The sequence below is a fragment of the Manis javanica genome, chromosome 3, assembly GCF_040802235.1.
Source record: "Manis javanica isolate MJ-LG chromosome 3, MJ_LKY, whole genome shotgun sequence".
NCBI lineage: Eukaryota > Metazoa > Chordata > Mammalia > Pholidota > Manidae > Manis > Manis javanica.
The window spans coordinates 192,136,762-192,149,665 of record NC_133158.1 but is presented as its reverse complement, the minus strand read 5'-3'; the positions used below and the strand labels follow the sequence as shown (position 1 = coordinate 192,149,665).

Here is a 12,904-nt window from a genome sequence, read left to right as displayed (position 1 = left end):
GAAATGGCCATTCCTCTTTTATGCAGAGGGAGTGTATATTCTGTTTGTACTTCATTTTATTTAACAGTTGTTATGAATTGGTGAGTGTTTCTGAGAAACTGAGTTTATTACAGAAATTTATGTCATTTGATTTATCCCAGTTGGAAGAAAGAGAGTAGGACACAGTGAGAGCAGTAATTAATTTATATTTCATTATATATTTAATTAAACTTTATATTTTATTAGAATGCCCTTAAGCAGAGGTTTCAAAATTCCAATCTGTAGACCAATGCTGTTTCCCAAGAAAATGTTAGTGACAAAATGAGAAAAATCAGGCTATTTATATCCCTTAAATCAGCAATTCCATTTCTAGGAATTCTGTTTAGAAATAAAATTATTTGCTACAAAGATACTCATCCTCATCACAACCCTGTTTATTACTTGTGAAAAACAAGCCATCCAAATATCTACTGAAACTTCAATATGTCCATACAGTGCAATCTTCTGCAGTCAAGGTAGAGAAATATATTTATTAACATGAAAAGAAGTTCATCAAATATTAAGTGAAAAGCATGTGATCTGCTGTGTGTTGATACACAAATATATTCAAGCATAAACAACTTGAATATAAAGTAGCAATAGTTATCTCAGGGTAGTGGAGGATTTTTTTTAAGTTTCTTCTTTCCTTTGCTTTGTATTGTTATAGTATCAGAAATTAGAATTTGTAGGATATATAATAGCATTTATCAAAACATGGCAGTGTTTGTACATTGCACCTTGATAACTTTGGGATATTTCTTTGACTTTTGGTATTAAAAAGACTTGAGGTTTTGAAGATGAATTCCTTTCATTTAATAGCTGTGTGTGTTCAGCAAAAGGGAGAAGAATTTCACATCATATATATCGCTCTGATTTTTTAAATATGTTGACATAGGAAGTAGTATGATCATTGGTAATATATATGTTTCAGCAGTTTAGAACATATTTTTGTACTCTTTATTGCTTTACAATTTTGGAAGGCAGGTTATATTATTGCTCTCATTTTATAAAAGAGGGGTTTTAATGCTCATGTGCTTTATGAGATTTGTCCAAGTTTGTTCATCTAGTAGTTATGGGCTCTGCAATTCAGATCTCCATGCTGACTGAAATGCTGTTTTTCTCACAGGTGCTATTATGTGTAACAGCAGGCAAATAATGGTGTATTTTAAGAGTATCTACACCCCATCTAGACCTAAAACATACTACCATTTGGAGTTTTTCCCTTGAACAGACACGGGTTCAGTATAGCCATGGCAGTAGCTGTGTAAGGAGCTCTTCGAGTTACCGTGTTTAAAGTTCACCTTAAGGGCCAGTTTCTCTTATATTCTAGCAGGGCGCAGGGAGTTAGATGAATTGGATTGAATCAAGTCAGAGACTGATATCCACATATTTTTGTGAATTTAACATTGGAAAAGATATCTGGGATCTTGTCAGTTCTCTTTTACAGTTGGCAATATTTTGAAAATGGATTTCCCCTCCTCTTTGGGCACTTGTTTGAGAAAAATAATCAAAATCGTTACAGTCTGTCTATTATCGTGATAACTGTTAAAAGTGATAACTATAATTTCCTTTGATTTAATGCTGTGTATATTTTGAGCTACTACATTTAATAAACTCTGGATATATTGGAAGATTTTGTCAGTCCATTTGCCATCTCAAACTTCAGATGTTTAAAACAGAGCTGTTGAACTTACCCACAGTCCACCTTCAACGTATCTTTCCCCTACTGGTGGCAACATCCTTCCCAATGCTCAGGCCAGAACCGCAGTGTCATCCGTGGTCCTTTCCTTTGCTCACGATCTGTATCAATCCATCAGCAAATCGTGTTAGATCTGCCTTCACATCTGGATTCAGACCACCTCTCCCCTGTTCTGACTGTGAATCAGCTCACCAGCACTTCTCACCTGAGTGTTGTCAGTAGCCTCCTAACTAGTCTCCTGGCTCTGTCCTGGGTCCTTTTGGTCCATTCAGTGCAACAGCGGGATTGATCCCTTTAACCTATGCCAGTTGGTGTCACTGCCCATGTCACAAGTGCCAAAACCATCCATCTTTTGCAAGTAAATGCCAGAGTCATCTCAATGCCCAGCAGGCCCCTCCTTACAGCTCCTGTGCCCCCCACTGTGTGCCAGCCACACTGGCCTCTGCTCTTCCTCCAACACCCCTGCTGCTTCCCTGAGCCTTTGCACATGCTCTTCCCTCTGCCCAGAACACACTTCCCCAGACTGCCCATGACTCACTTCCAGAGCTTATTCAGTCTTTACTCAGTTGCCAGCCTCTCAGTAAGGCTTCCCGGCTGTGTACATGCATTCCCTACCCTCTTTAGTTATTCCCTAACTGGCTTTATTTTTCTCCAAACCACTGTTATATATGTCACTTACTAGTTTAATGCCTTGTCTGTCTCCCCTTCTAGAATACATATGTTCCAAGAAGTCAGGTATTTTTGTTTATTTTGCCAAAAGTTCTATCCTTAAATGCCTAGAACAATGCCTGGCACATAAAGGCCCTCAACGAACATTTGCAGACTGTTTGTTAAACCAAAAGTTACTTCTTGATTATATTTAATCTCAGTTATTTTACTGGGCATTAGAGTACTATATAAATGTTAGTCTTGCTAAAATATACTTACATATACCATTTTAAATTGGGGAAAGGGATATGAAATAATTTCTACTTAATCACTAGACTTTTAGGTACTTGACACTGATTTAAACAAACTTGCTGAAACAAATCCTATTTCAGATATAAAGCCATTGTTTATCCAATCATTGTGGATATAGTAGCTCTTCTTTTATTTCAACTTATTCCTCCATCTGTCTCTTGTTTTTGTCTTCTAGAAAAGAGGCACAGTTAGATGAAGAAGGACAGTTTCTCGTCAGAATAATATATGATGATTCTAAAACTTACGATTTGGTTGCTGCTGCCAGTAAAGTCCTCAGTAAGTTGAATGTGAATTTCCTTCTTTGCCTAAGTTACACCTTGAAGCCCAAAGGAAAGCATATTGAGATCATACTGTACAGTTATGTAAGCTGTGCTCTGAACAACCTTGGTGGGGAGGATACTCACATAGTAATGTTAGGCTTAGGCTATTCTGAGTCTTACTTTTCTTTTTAAAAGCCTTTTAGAGAATGGAGGTGCTCTCTGCCCCATCCCACAGAAAGTCATTTGTTGGGGAAGGAGAAAATAACTTATTGATACTTAATATAATAATAACTTCAGTTATGTTGTCAATAATGTAATAATTATAAAAGTATGGTAAGCAGAATATGTTATCCAATTCTTTTTGCAGTCACAAGCTTTATTAGCTAGTGGTAAAACAAACAGGAAACAGATCTGCATGAGACAAAGCTCATGCAAAGAACACAAAGTTCAAAAAAAGCTTCATGGGAAAGAAGTTGTTCTCAAAGTAGTATTTATTCTCATGGTGCTTAATTTGTAACTAGGCTACAGTTTGGATATGATGGAAGGAAGCTTTTTAGCTTTGCCAAATAGAACTAGAAGAGGAATACTATCTGGTGCAGAATGCAAGAATAATAAAAACAGAATGGTATATTGTTAATAGTAAGAAAAATATCCAGTTTCATTGGCAATCAAAATTGAAACAAATACGAAATAACTTTTTCATGTAAATTTGGTAATTTGTAAAAATTAAGTATCAAGTATAGTCAAAAGTAGACTTAAAAGGGAAATCATCATCAAAGTCTTTTAAAAAATGTTCAAACTCTGCAGGAATTTTTCCTAAAGAAATTATTAGATTTACTTGCATTAAGATTTATGTATGTTTTCATCAAAAATTGAAAAAGCCTACATTTTCAGTAAGAGGGGATTGGTTAAACAAATTATTGAATCCTTTTGTTGAATAAGATAGCAATTAAAATCGGTATTACAGATAATTAAACATTTTATGAAACATTAATTGTTGAATATTTAAAAAGCACATATTACGACACATACTATATGCAAACTTATTAAATATACATATATATAATGAAAAGCATTTTTTGTACTAAGACATTGTTACATGCATTCTTGATGATTTTCAAGGTTTTACTGTATTTTTCAGAAGAAAATAGATAATATATTGTATGTTTCAAAAAGCTCAAAATTAAGTAGTTTGTCATGGAAACTGAGAAACTTATTGTTTTGTTTGTAAGTACAAATTTACACTGTTAGCATGCTAAAATGTTGTCTTCTTAGATGTTTTTGTATTGTCCTGGCCAGAGTTTTTTCTGGTTGTCTATGTCCACTCTGCACAAAAATTGAGGATACTTAAAATGTTTTTTATTGTACACTCTTCTTCATTCTTCCCACTAATAATATTCTAGCTTTAATGTATTTTATTGCTCTTCTCTCAAATCTGTAAAATAGATCTCAATGCTGGAGAAATCCTCCAAATGTTTGGGAAGATGTTTTTTGTCTTTTGTCAAGAATCTGGTTATGATACAATCTTGCGCGTCCTGGGATCTAATGTCAGAGAATTTCTACAGGTAAGCAATTTGAGGTTTTGTAGATTGAAGTTGTGATTGTGGTTCTTAAGCATAGACTTTAGACTACATTTATCCCACTAACTTGATGAGACTGTGTTGGTGCTGAAATGGAATCATAGTGACTTTTTGTAATTCACATACAGTAGTAGTTATTGGATGGTCCTGAGTACATTTTATCACTTTGCTTTGTATTTTTTCTGTAACTGTTGGTTGCTGACAATGAATATACAAGTTGTGGATTAATGATCTCTGAGAGCCTCAACATGGCCTATTGTGATCTCTTCAATTGTCTTTTTTTTTTTAATAGTTTATAGTGCTGGTAGTTGTGGTTATATGTTTAGATATGTAACATGGCCTTACTTTCTCTTTAAGGCATTGTGAGTTTGTATACCAGAATTAAATAGACGTGCAGTTTCTATTATGTTCTTTCCCCGCTGGGCTCATTGTTTAGGAGAAAGCCCCCTAGCTTTCAGGTGCTCTGCCACCAAAATAAATTTGAGAACATACTGTGAGTTACATACTAATTAATCTACTATAAAAAGAAAAATAGGAGACCTTCCGAAGTCATTTTCAAGAGAAGTAAAAGAAATAATGGCTCCAAAGGCCTTTGTATTCTATTCCTGTTAAAATTACCTTAAAAGTTATTACTAGTAAATTGCACATTAGTTGAGAGACTATTTTTGGATCGACTATCCTATTTTAAGCTCAGGCACTTGTGAGACCCTCTTCTTGAAATGTGTTAACATTGAAAATTATGTGGCTGTTTGTAAAGAAAATTTCTAAGTTGGCTGCTGAAAGCAGCCAGATCTTGCTGGAAAATGATGTCAGTGCAATACTAGCTGAACCGAAGCCCAGTTTTGACGGAATGTAAACTACTTTCAATCCAGCTGCATTATTGATTCAACAGCCAAAATAAGAACTTCAGTGTTTAATCAAAATGTCTGTTGTTTACATAGTGACATTTTTCTTATAAACTTAAAACAGCATTAAATCTAGATGGGAACTGGTTTGCAATCCCCTGCCATGGATTTATCAAACTACTGGTATCAAAAAAAGCTGCCACTTCCAAATGATATAGCTACCACTAGATATTTGAATTAAACTTTAACAGGCTGTACTTAAGTAAATTATTTTAAATGTATTAAAGTTTTATATTTAAAGATATCTGGGGGTTTTGTATTTTTGAATACATCTTACTTTTTTTAATACTTTTGTTGACTTCTGTCACATTATCAGCAAGATTTCAACTTTTAATTGCTGTCTTAATTTAAACCTTCTCTCTCAGTGGCCACCTCTACATAACAAAACAACAATCCAAATGGTTTTACAAATTGTTCGATTTTTACTTTTTTAACCTTTTTATGAACATCTGCTAAATTTGTAATGGCACAGTAAGAGAGCAAGCAGCCTTTTTGGTGTATTTCTCTATGTTCTAGAGCTCAGCTACCTATTAGAATAGCCACTAGCCACATGTGGCCACTAAACTCTATGTGTAAATTACACACCAGATTTCAAAGACAGTGCAAAAAGAATATAAAATAGTTCACACATATTTTATATTGTTAACATGTTGAAATGTTAATATTTTGGATGTACTGCATTTTATAAAACACACAGCATTAATTTCACCTGTTTGTGCTTTTCTAACATGGTTACTAGAAAATTTAACATCTATGTGTCTAGTATCTGTGGCTTGCTTTAGTGGCTTTTATTGCTTTTTATATTCACTAGACAACATTATTTTAAACAGTTCTAAGTTCTGTTTCTTCAAAGTCAATAGGCAGCTTTACGTTAATGTTCTTTAATTACGTGTAACTTTATTTTTCTTTTGGTGTAAGTGTGAAAAGTGAAGAAACTAGAGAGGTAGAATACTGTAAATTTTTCATCAGTATTTTACATTTTTGTCTAATTCTTTTTTTTTCCAGGTTTTGAAATTGCATATCTTAACAGCAAATTGAATGTATTGAAATACTGCTTTTCTTGAAAGTAGATATTTATATTATGATTAGGCTAATTACATAGAATTAGACTTTTTTCTATATAAGCTGTTATAAAATAATTGATTTTCATAAATTGTTTCAAGATCCTAGGTCACATGTAAAGATTAAAATTTGTTTTTATGTAAATCAATAAAACATTCTTCAGGGTAGACTTCAACCCTTCACCAAAGAGTAAGACAAACTGGGCTTCATTTGGAAGAGATTTTAAAGAAACTTTTCTTTCTCTTTCATACCCTGATTTTAATCAGTTTTCAAATTCTTAGAGTCTATTCCCTAAACACTGCATTTTGCGAATTCTACCATTTTTCTTTGTTTCCCCCACACTTCTGTGGGAATCTGCCTTTCCTAGATTTTGGTTGGTTTCTCTGCTCCTCCTCAGTGACTTCTCCAATGGCTTCTCCATTCTGTATCTTTAGTGAATTTTTCTGAAATGCAGATGCATCTCATCATATCATTTTCTTGCTTCAGTGATTCACAATTGCATATTGGAAAATGTAAGAAGTAATTTAACAGATCGAGGACAGTTTATCTTCCCTGTCCATCCTGCCCCTTCCTCTCCCCTAGCACAGACAAACAGAACTTCCTCTAAAATCCCTGAGCTTTGTCCCTGGTCTTCCCTTTGTCTGCAGCTCTGTTACTGATCCTTCTTCCCTAAGTAAATCCTGTCCATCCTGCTGGACATACTACCTCTTTCTCCTGGAAAGAAACTCTACTCCTTCCAATCCCCACCTTACCTAAGTCAAGGTAAATCGGTGTTTCTACTGTTCTCATGGTACACTATTTCCCAGCCATAGTAGTTCTCATACTGTATTTTCATTTCCTGTTTATTGGGCTGAAATGTAAACTTCATGAGGCCAGAAACCATGTATAATCTCTTAATGATAGTATCTCCATAGATATAATCTGTGTATCTGAAGATGAATGAATATCTTTTTTTTTTGAAAGAGGATTTGCTATTTGTAAAAAATAGGAAGCAAATACACCAATAGCACAAGATTAATTCTTTTATTAAGGATAACAAAAACCCATTTTGCGTGAGACTGTATAAGTTTACTTAGAGAGGAATTACAGAGCGACAACAGAAGAATACACATACACTAGGTGAATTTCCTTTTCCTGTTTATTAATTTACAAGTTCTAGTAGTATTTGTATCTATCAAAACTTTTTAAATGTTCATCCGAATATTTCCATGTGAAGCCCTCAGGTAACAATAAAGTAGCTACTGACATCACAACATGGGAGACGGGCCCAGCATGCCTCAGGCAGGGCAGCCCTGACCCTCAGCGGGACTCCAAGGAGGACTTTCCCAGGTGCTGTCTCTCCCCAGCCTTTCAGTTGGGTGTATTACTAAGAATAGCTCTGTATTAAATATACATGTATATTTTTGTGTTTCTTGAAATAATTTTTAAACATATGAGTGCCAGGCACAGCATATAATCGGCAGTCAGTAGAGTCTTTAAATGTTAGAATTAGTTAATTCTTAAATACATGCAATTAAAAAAATTTGGCCTCGGCTATTTTATCAAAAGAATGCTTCTGTTCTTGTTCCTTTATAGAAATTTTATATTCAAGGACACACTGTCTATATATACATGTATATATATGTATATGTATATATATCTGTGTGTGTATATATATATGATCTGTAGTTTAGTTCCAGAGAAAATATTGGTTCCTCACATGATTTTATCATTTCTTTTGATGTTGATTTAAATAATTTAACAATTTAAATGTACACAGTTTTAATAATGGACAGTCCTCCTTTCAAAGGCTTTGCTGCCAGTATCAAATTCATGACCTTCTTATTCAATTACCAGTGTGCTTCTAAATTTAATTTATAAAGTTTTCATGATGCTTATTTTGAATCTACCTCAAGACTAACAAAAATAGCTAAAAACTCTAAATGGATGCAGTAATAGAATATAAGAAACATTTTTAGAGGATACTTTTTTAGAAACATTATTTTTCCCTAGGTATTATACAGTTTGGGATTAATTTTTCTTCAATTTCCTGTGAAACCATCAGTTTGTGGACTATTGATAAAATTAGATGATCCTTGGAATTTGTTGTTATTTTTTAGTTGATTGAGTAAGTAAAAACATGATTGATCAAAAAGAGAGAAAAATAGGGAGAATTTTTTACTTTTATTTTTGGATTTTGTACATTTTATCTGGATATTTTGTAAGATATCCATAAGATATCCATATTTTGTCAGGTATGTATATTTTGTAAGATATTAAATAAGATTGTATTTCAAGAACTTTTTCTCTATTCTGCCCCTTTCTTATTCTTAAATTAGGAATGAAATGTATGCTGCCGTAGTAATTTCTGTCTGAAGCTTCTGGTGTATTTATTAAAACACTGAAGACAGTATACAGGATTTGAAAGCTCCATAAAAAGCAGCTAGTAAAGAATGTCCAATATCATGGTATTTCTACCTTAATCCATGCTCATCTCTACTTGCCAATGTCCTATTGCATTGTTGGGGATTGTATTTTCCAAAATTCATTGCACTGATATCTCCCATCTCACAGGCTCTTCTCGTATTACCTCTCCCCCATCAAGAAGTGGAATTTCCCTTCCCTTGAGTCTGGGGTAGCTTTAGTGATTATTAGGCAAATGGAATATGGCAAAAGTAACATTCTGATACTTCTTATTGCTTGTTTGTAATAAGTCTTGAAGTTTCCACCTGAGTGTCTTGGAACAGTTGCTCTTCAGCCGCTCCTCTAGGATATCAGCTACGTGAAATAAGAAGCCCAAGGCACATGAAGAGGTCATGTGTCAGCCCTCAGACAGCAGCTCCAGCTGATCTCCCAGCAAAGGGTCATCAACAACTGTGAGCCATCTGAGTGATCCATATTGGGAAAACAGCCTGGTAGAACATTCTAATGGCTCCAGCCCTGACTTTCATCTCCAACCCAAGAACTTCCTGAGTCCAGACACCCCACAGAACCATGAGAGATAATACTAAATTATTGTTTTAAGCCACTAAGTTTTGGGGTGCTAGATATGCAGCAACAGATAATTGGAACAGAACTCTGTGTTTTGATTTCTCTGTCTTTTTTTATGTCTGTTAGCATGAATGTGTACACTTGGACACATATGTATGGGTCAGTCAAAAGCTGTGAGTAAGCCATGTCTGACGAGATAACACATGGCATGGCCTCTGAGAATAGGACCCAAGTCATTCTACAGCAGGGCTACCAATTCATTTTCAGAGGTATATTGTTATTGCATTATGTTACTTTACCGCCCCCAAAATTTCACAGAGGTAAAATGAAATTTAAAGGAGTATGAAAGGCAGCCAGTTTGACTACTGAAAAATAAATGAGCAATCTTAGAGACAAGTCAGGATTTAAATTATGAGCCTATTTAAATATGCATAGGAATTGCAGTTGAATAATCAAATAGATATTATGTCATAGTTCACTGGAAACACCAGCTCCTTCCACTCATTTTGGTATGATGGCAGTTTTACTTATTCACTCAATTCACGTACATGGGAGTACGGCTACCCACGCCTGTTTGGTCTGCAATGGGATTTTCTTTAATTTGTTTTGGCTCCAGGTTTTGGCTTCTAAAACAGAACATTGTGATTTGGCCAGCCCACCAGAAGCAATCTGGGATTGATGATGGATCTAAAATTCTTAAATGTTTGTGCAAAGTGTTATTTTGGGAAATATGAGGATTTTCCTAACAGCTGTGAAATTCTAATACTTCCCTAAATTATTTATAATACTTCTTAGAAAAAAATGCACCATTCATTTTATTTTTAACTCATGAATTTCAAAAGGAACTGTTTTCTCAACATCGAAAATGCCAGTTTCTGTAACTGCAATTTTAAAATTGACAAGTGAGGGCTTGGAAGAAAGATAAGTATTTTAGAATTATAAGACTGTTTTCTCTTTGAATGACATATATATTTCCACAATTTTACAAAACATTGATTGTCAAATGTAGTTATAAATAGGGTTTTTAAAAAATATGAATTGAAAAGTAGAATAAGAAATATTTTACAGAGCTAATTTTATGACTCCTTTTTTTCTTTAATGAAAGTATTTATCTGGGGAGAATGGAATGATAACGATCTGTAATTAAAAAAGAAATAAAAAGGAAATGCTTTGTTTCGTCCTCCTTCCTTTAAAAAAGGGAGAGGTTTGCAATGACTGATTTTGGAGATATCTTCCCTACCTAAACTTCTGCAATGCTCTTGGATAATGGAGAGAACTCCCTTCTTATCCAGTAGGATAAGGATTCTTGGAGACTGAAAAATTTTGCAAACTTTTAATGCAAGGTATTTCTCCACCCATTTAAATGGATCATTTAGGAATTTTTAATTAGATGCTCTGCAAATAAGGAAATGAGGTAGTTAATTCCTGGAAACTTTGCCTTTGTAATTATGCATGAGCTTATTTTTGCTGTGCATATTACAAAGAGAAAATCTGTGCTTAGTTTGAAACATTCTACGATCTTTGAAAATATGAAATTTCACAATATTTCTCAAAGGAATAATAAATTCTCTCTGTTTTCTAAATCGGTGGCATGTACAAAGTCTAGAACTCCAGGACAGTTTCCCAGGCTGCCAGCGCTAATTTTTCTTATGTAAATGATAAATGCTAGGTGACGAGATGAACTGAATTTAACATTTGGCAAAATTCCTGAGTAGAAAAAAGTAATTTTGCTTGTCAAAAAAACAGGACAATGATATCAGAACACGAACAAATGAATAGAAAACCTCAAACTAACCTTTTGGCATCTTGAGGCAAAAGAGTTGGATGGAACTGCTCTCCATGCCTTTCTTGTTTTCTAACGTTATAAAGCGAAGCTGAATGAAGTAAAAGCCTATTTGTGGTTTGCTTTATTGTTTCCTGGGAATCTACTGTGTTGAAATATATGTGTCCACATTATTTTTCTATGTCTCTTTTATGTATATTCAGCTTTGTAATTGGCCATTTAGCTCTTTTCTGGGTATATCTGCTTCCATGGATATAAATAAAACAAAATGCCATTTTTAATATGAAACTTTAATTTCATATTAAGATACATTGTTATGGCCATGTGTGTGAATAATTAGCTTTGTATATATGGTATAAAATATGAACAAAGTTTTCTCTTGGCTTTTATGATAGTCTTTTTAGTTTGTGGCCTTTGAGTTTGCTCTAAACAATTATACTCTATGAAGAAGACACATTGCTAGCAATACAAGTGTCTTCAAATGAAAATAATTTAATTTTTAATCATGAATTCCATTTCTCATAATAGACTGGCTGTGGTAATCACTTTAATTTTGAGAAAATATAACCAAGTGAAAGAAAAAAAGTTAAAAAAGGAAAACTGTAACTAAAGAAATCCCAAGAGTATTTTTTATGTTACATACCATCTAAAGAAAATCAATGTTACGTTAAGTGGTGTTAAATCTTTTAAGCTTCTGGAAAATACTTTACTTGTCTATTTAATTAACTATAAATTCAATAAAACAAAATCTCTGGAGAGTTGGTTACCACAAAGATTGAAAAGATGAATGTTCTAACAGTGTGTTTTGGCGTTCCATTTGCTTTGCAGTGATACATTGAAGTAATACTTTATCAATTTTAATACCTTAGTATTATCAATACTTTTATTTAAAATAACATGGCTCTACTTTTAGGGTGTAGTGCCTATCTTTGTGTAACTTATGGCATAGTGTTCTTGGATCATCCTGGCTGTCCCTGGCCTTTGGTAATATCAATGGGGTTGCTAATGTAAGTGGTGCCAATTATTATTGCCTCATGCCATCTGTTTAGCCACTACAGCAATATGTTGATAATACAATATGACACAAGGTGAGAATAGATGAATATGAAAGTGAGTGTAGGAACACTGACATGATATATTTAAGTATTTTATAAAGGAAAACGTTTTAAATTATTACAATACATATTTCAAGTTATTGTTTGACTCAACTTTTTTTCCGTGAAATGAGTCACAACAGTATCTGGGCCTGATTACATTAGGAAATTTCCTCAGAACAAGCTCAATTTTGACTTTGTGGGAAAATGGATATAAGTATAAAACTTTTTTGGTGATTTTTTTTCTTACCAGATTTTCTCTCACAACATTTTTTGCAACATCAGTAGCTGTGTAAAAAATCTGGGAGGGTTAAGAGCAGTCTTCATATCTTCCCTTCTCAGGTCAGGATTTCCATGAGGAGAGCCTTTCATAGGAAGAACCCTTTGTTCCACTCAGCCAAGTAGAATAGTTTTAGGCCTTCAGTAGCTTGCAATTTGTATAAACTGCCCAAAACTTAGTGCCTGCCATATTGGATTCCTTTTACATGGCAATAGCAGCATCTAGAGGCAATCAGGGTGAACAGATGTTTTCATCAAGAACTAGACGGATGTGAATATGACAGGTGTAATTTT

General features: G+C 34.0%; 1 protein-coding gene across 3 annotated transcripts in view; it reads left to right on the top strand.

Annotated features, from left to right (window-relative positions):
- GUCY1B1 (guanylate cyclase 1 soluble subunit beta 1) overlaps positions 1 to 12,904 on the top strand; it is a 45,311-nt gene that overhangs the window by 15,906 nt on the left and 16,501 nt on the right. For all 3 annotated transcript variants that reach the window (XM_036999153.2, XM_017678558.3, XM_017678559.3), the window contains exons 3-4: positions 2,853 to 2,953; positions 4,384 to 4,502. In XM_036999153.2, the coding sequence (XP_036855048.1) occupies positions 2,903 to 2,953; positions 4,384 to 4,502 (170 nt within the window). In that variant the 5' untranslated portion in view covers positions 2,853 to 2,902. The remainder of the gene's footprint in view (positions 1 to 2,852; positions 2,954 to 4,383; positions 4,503 to 12,904) is intronic.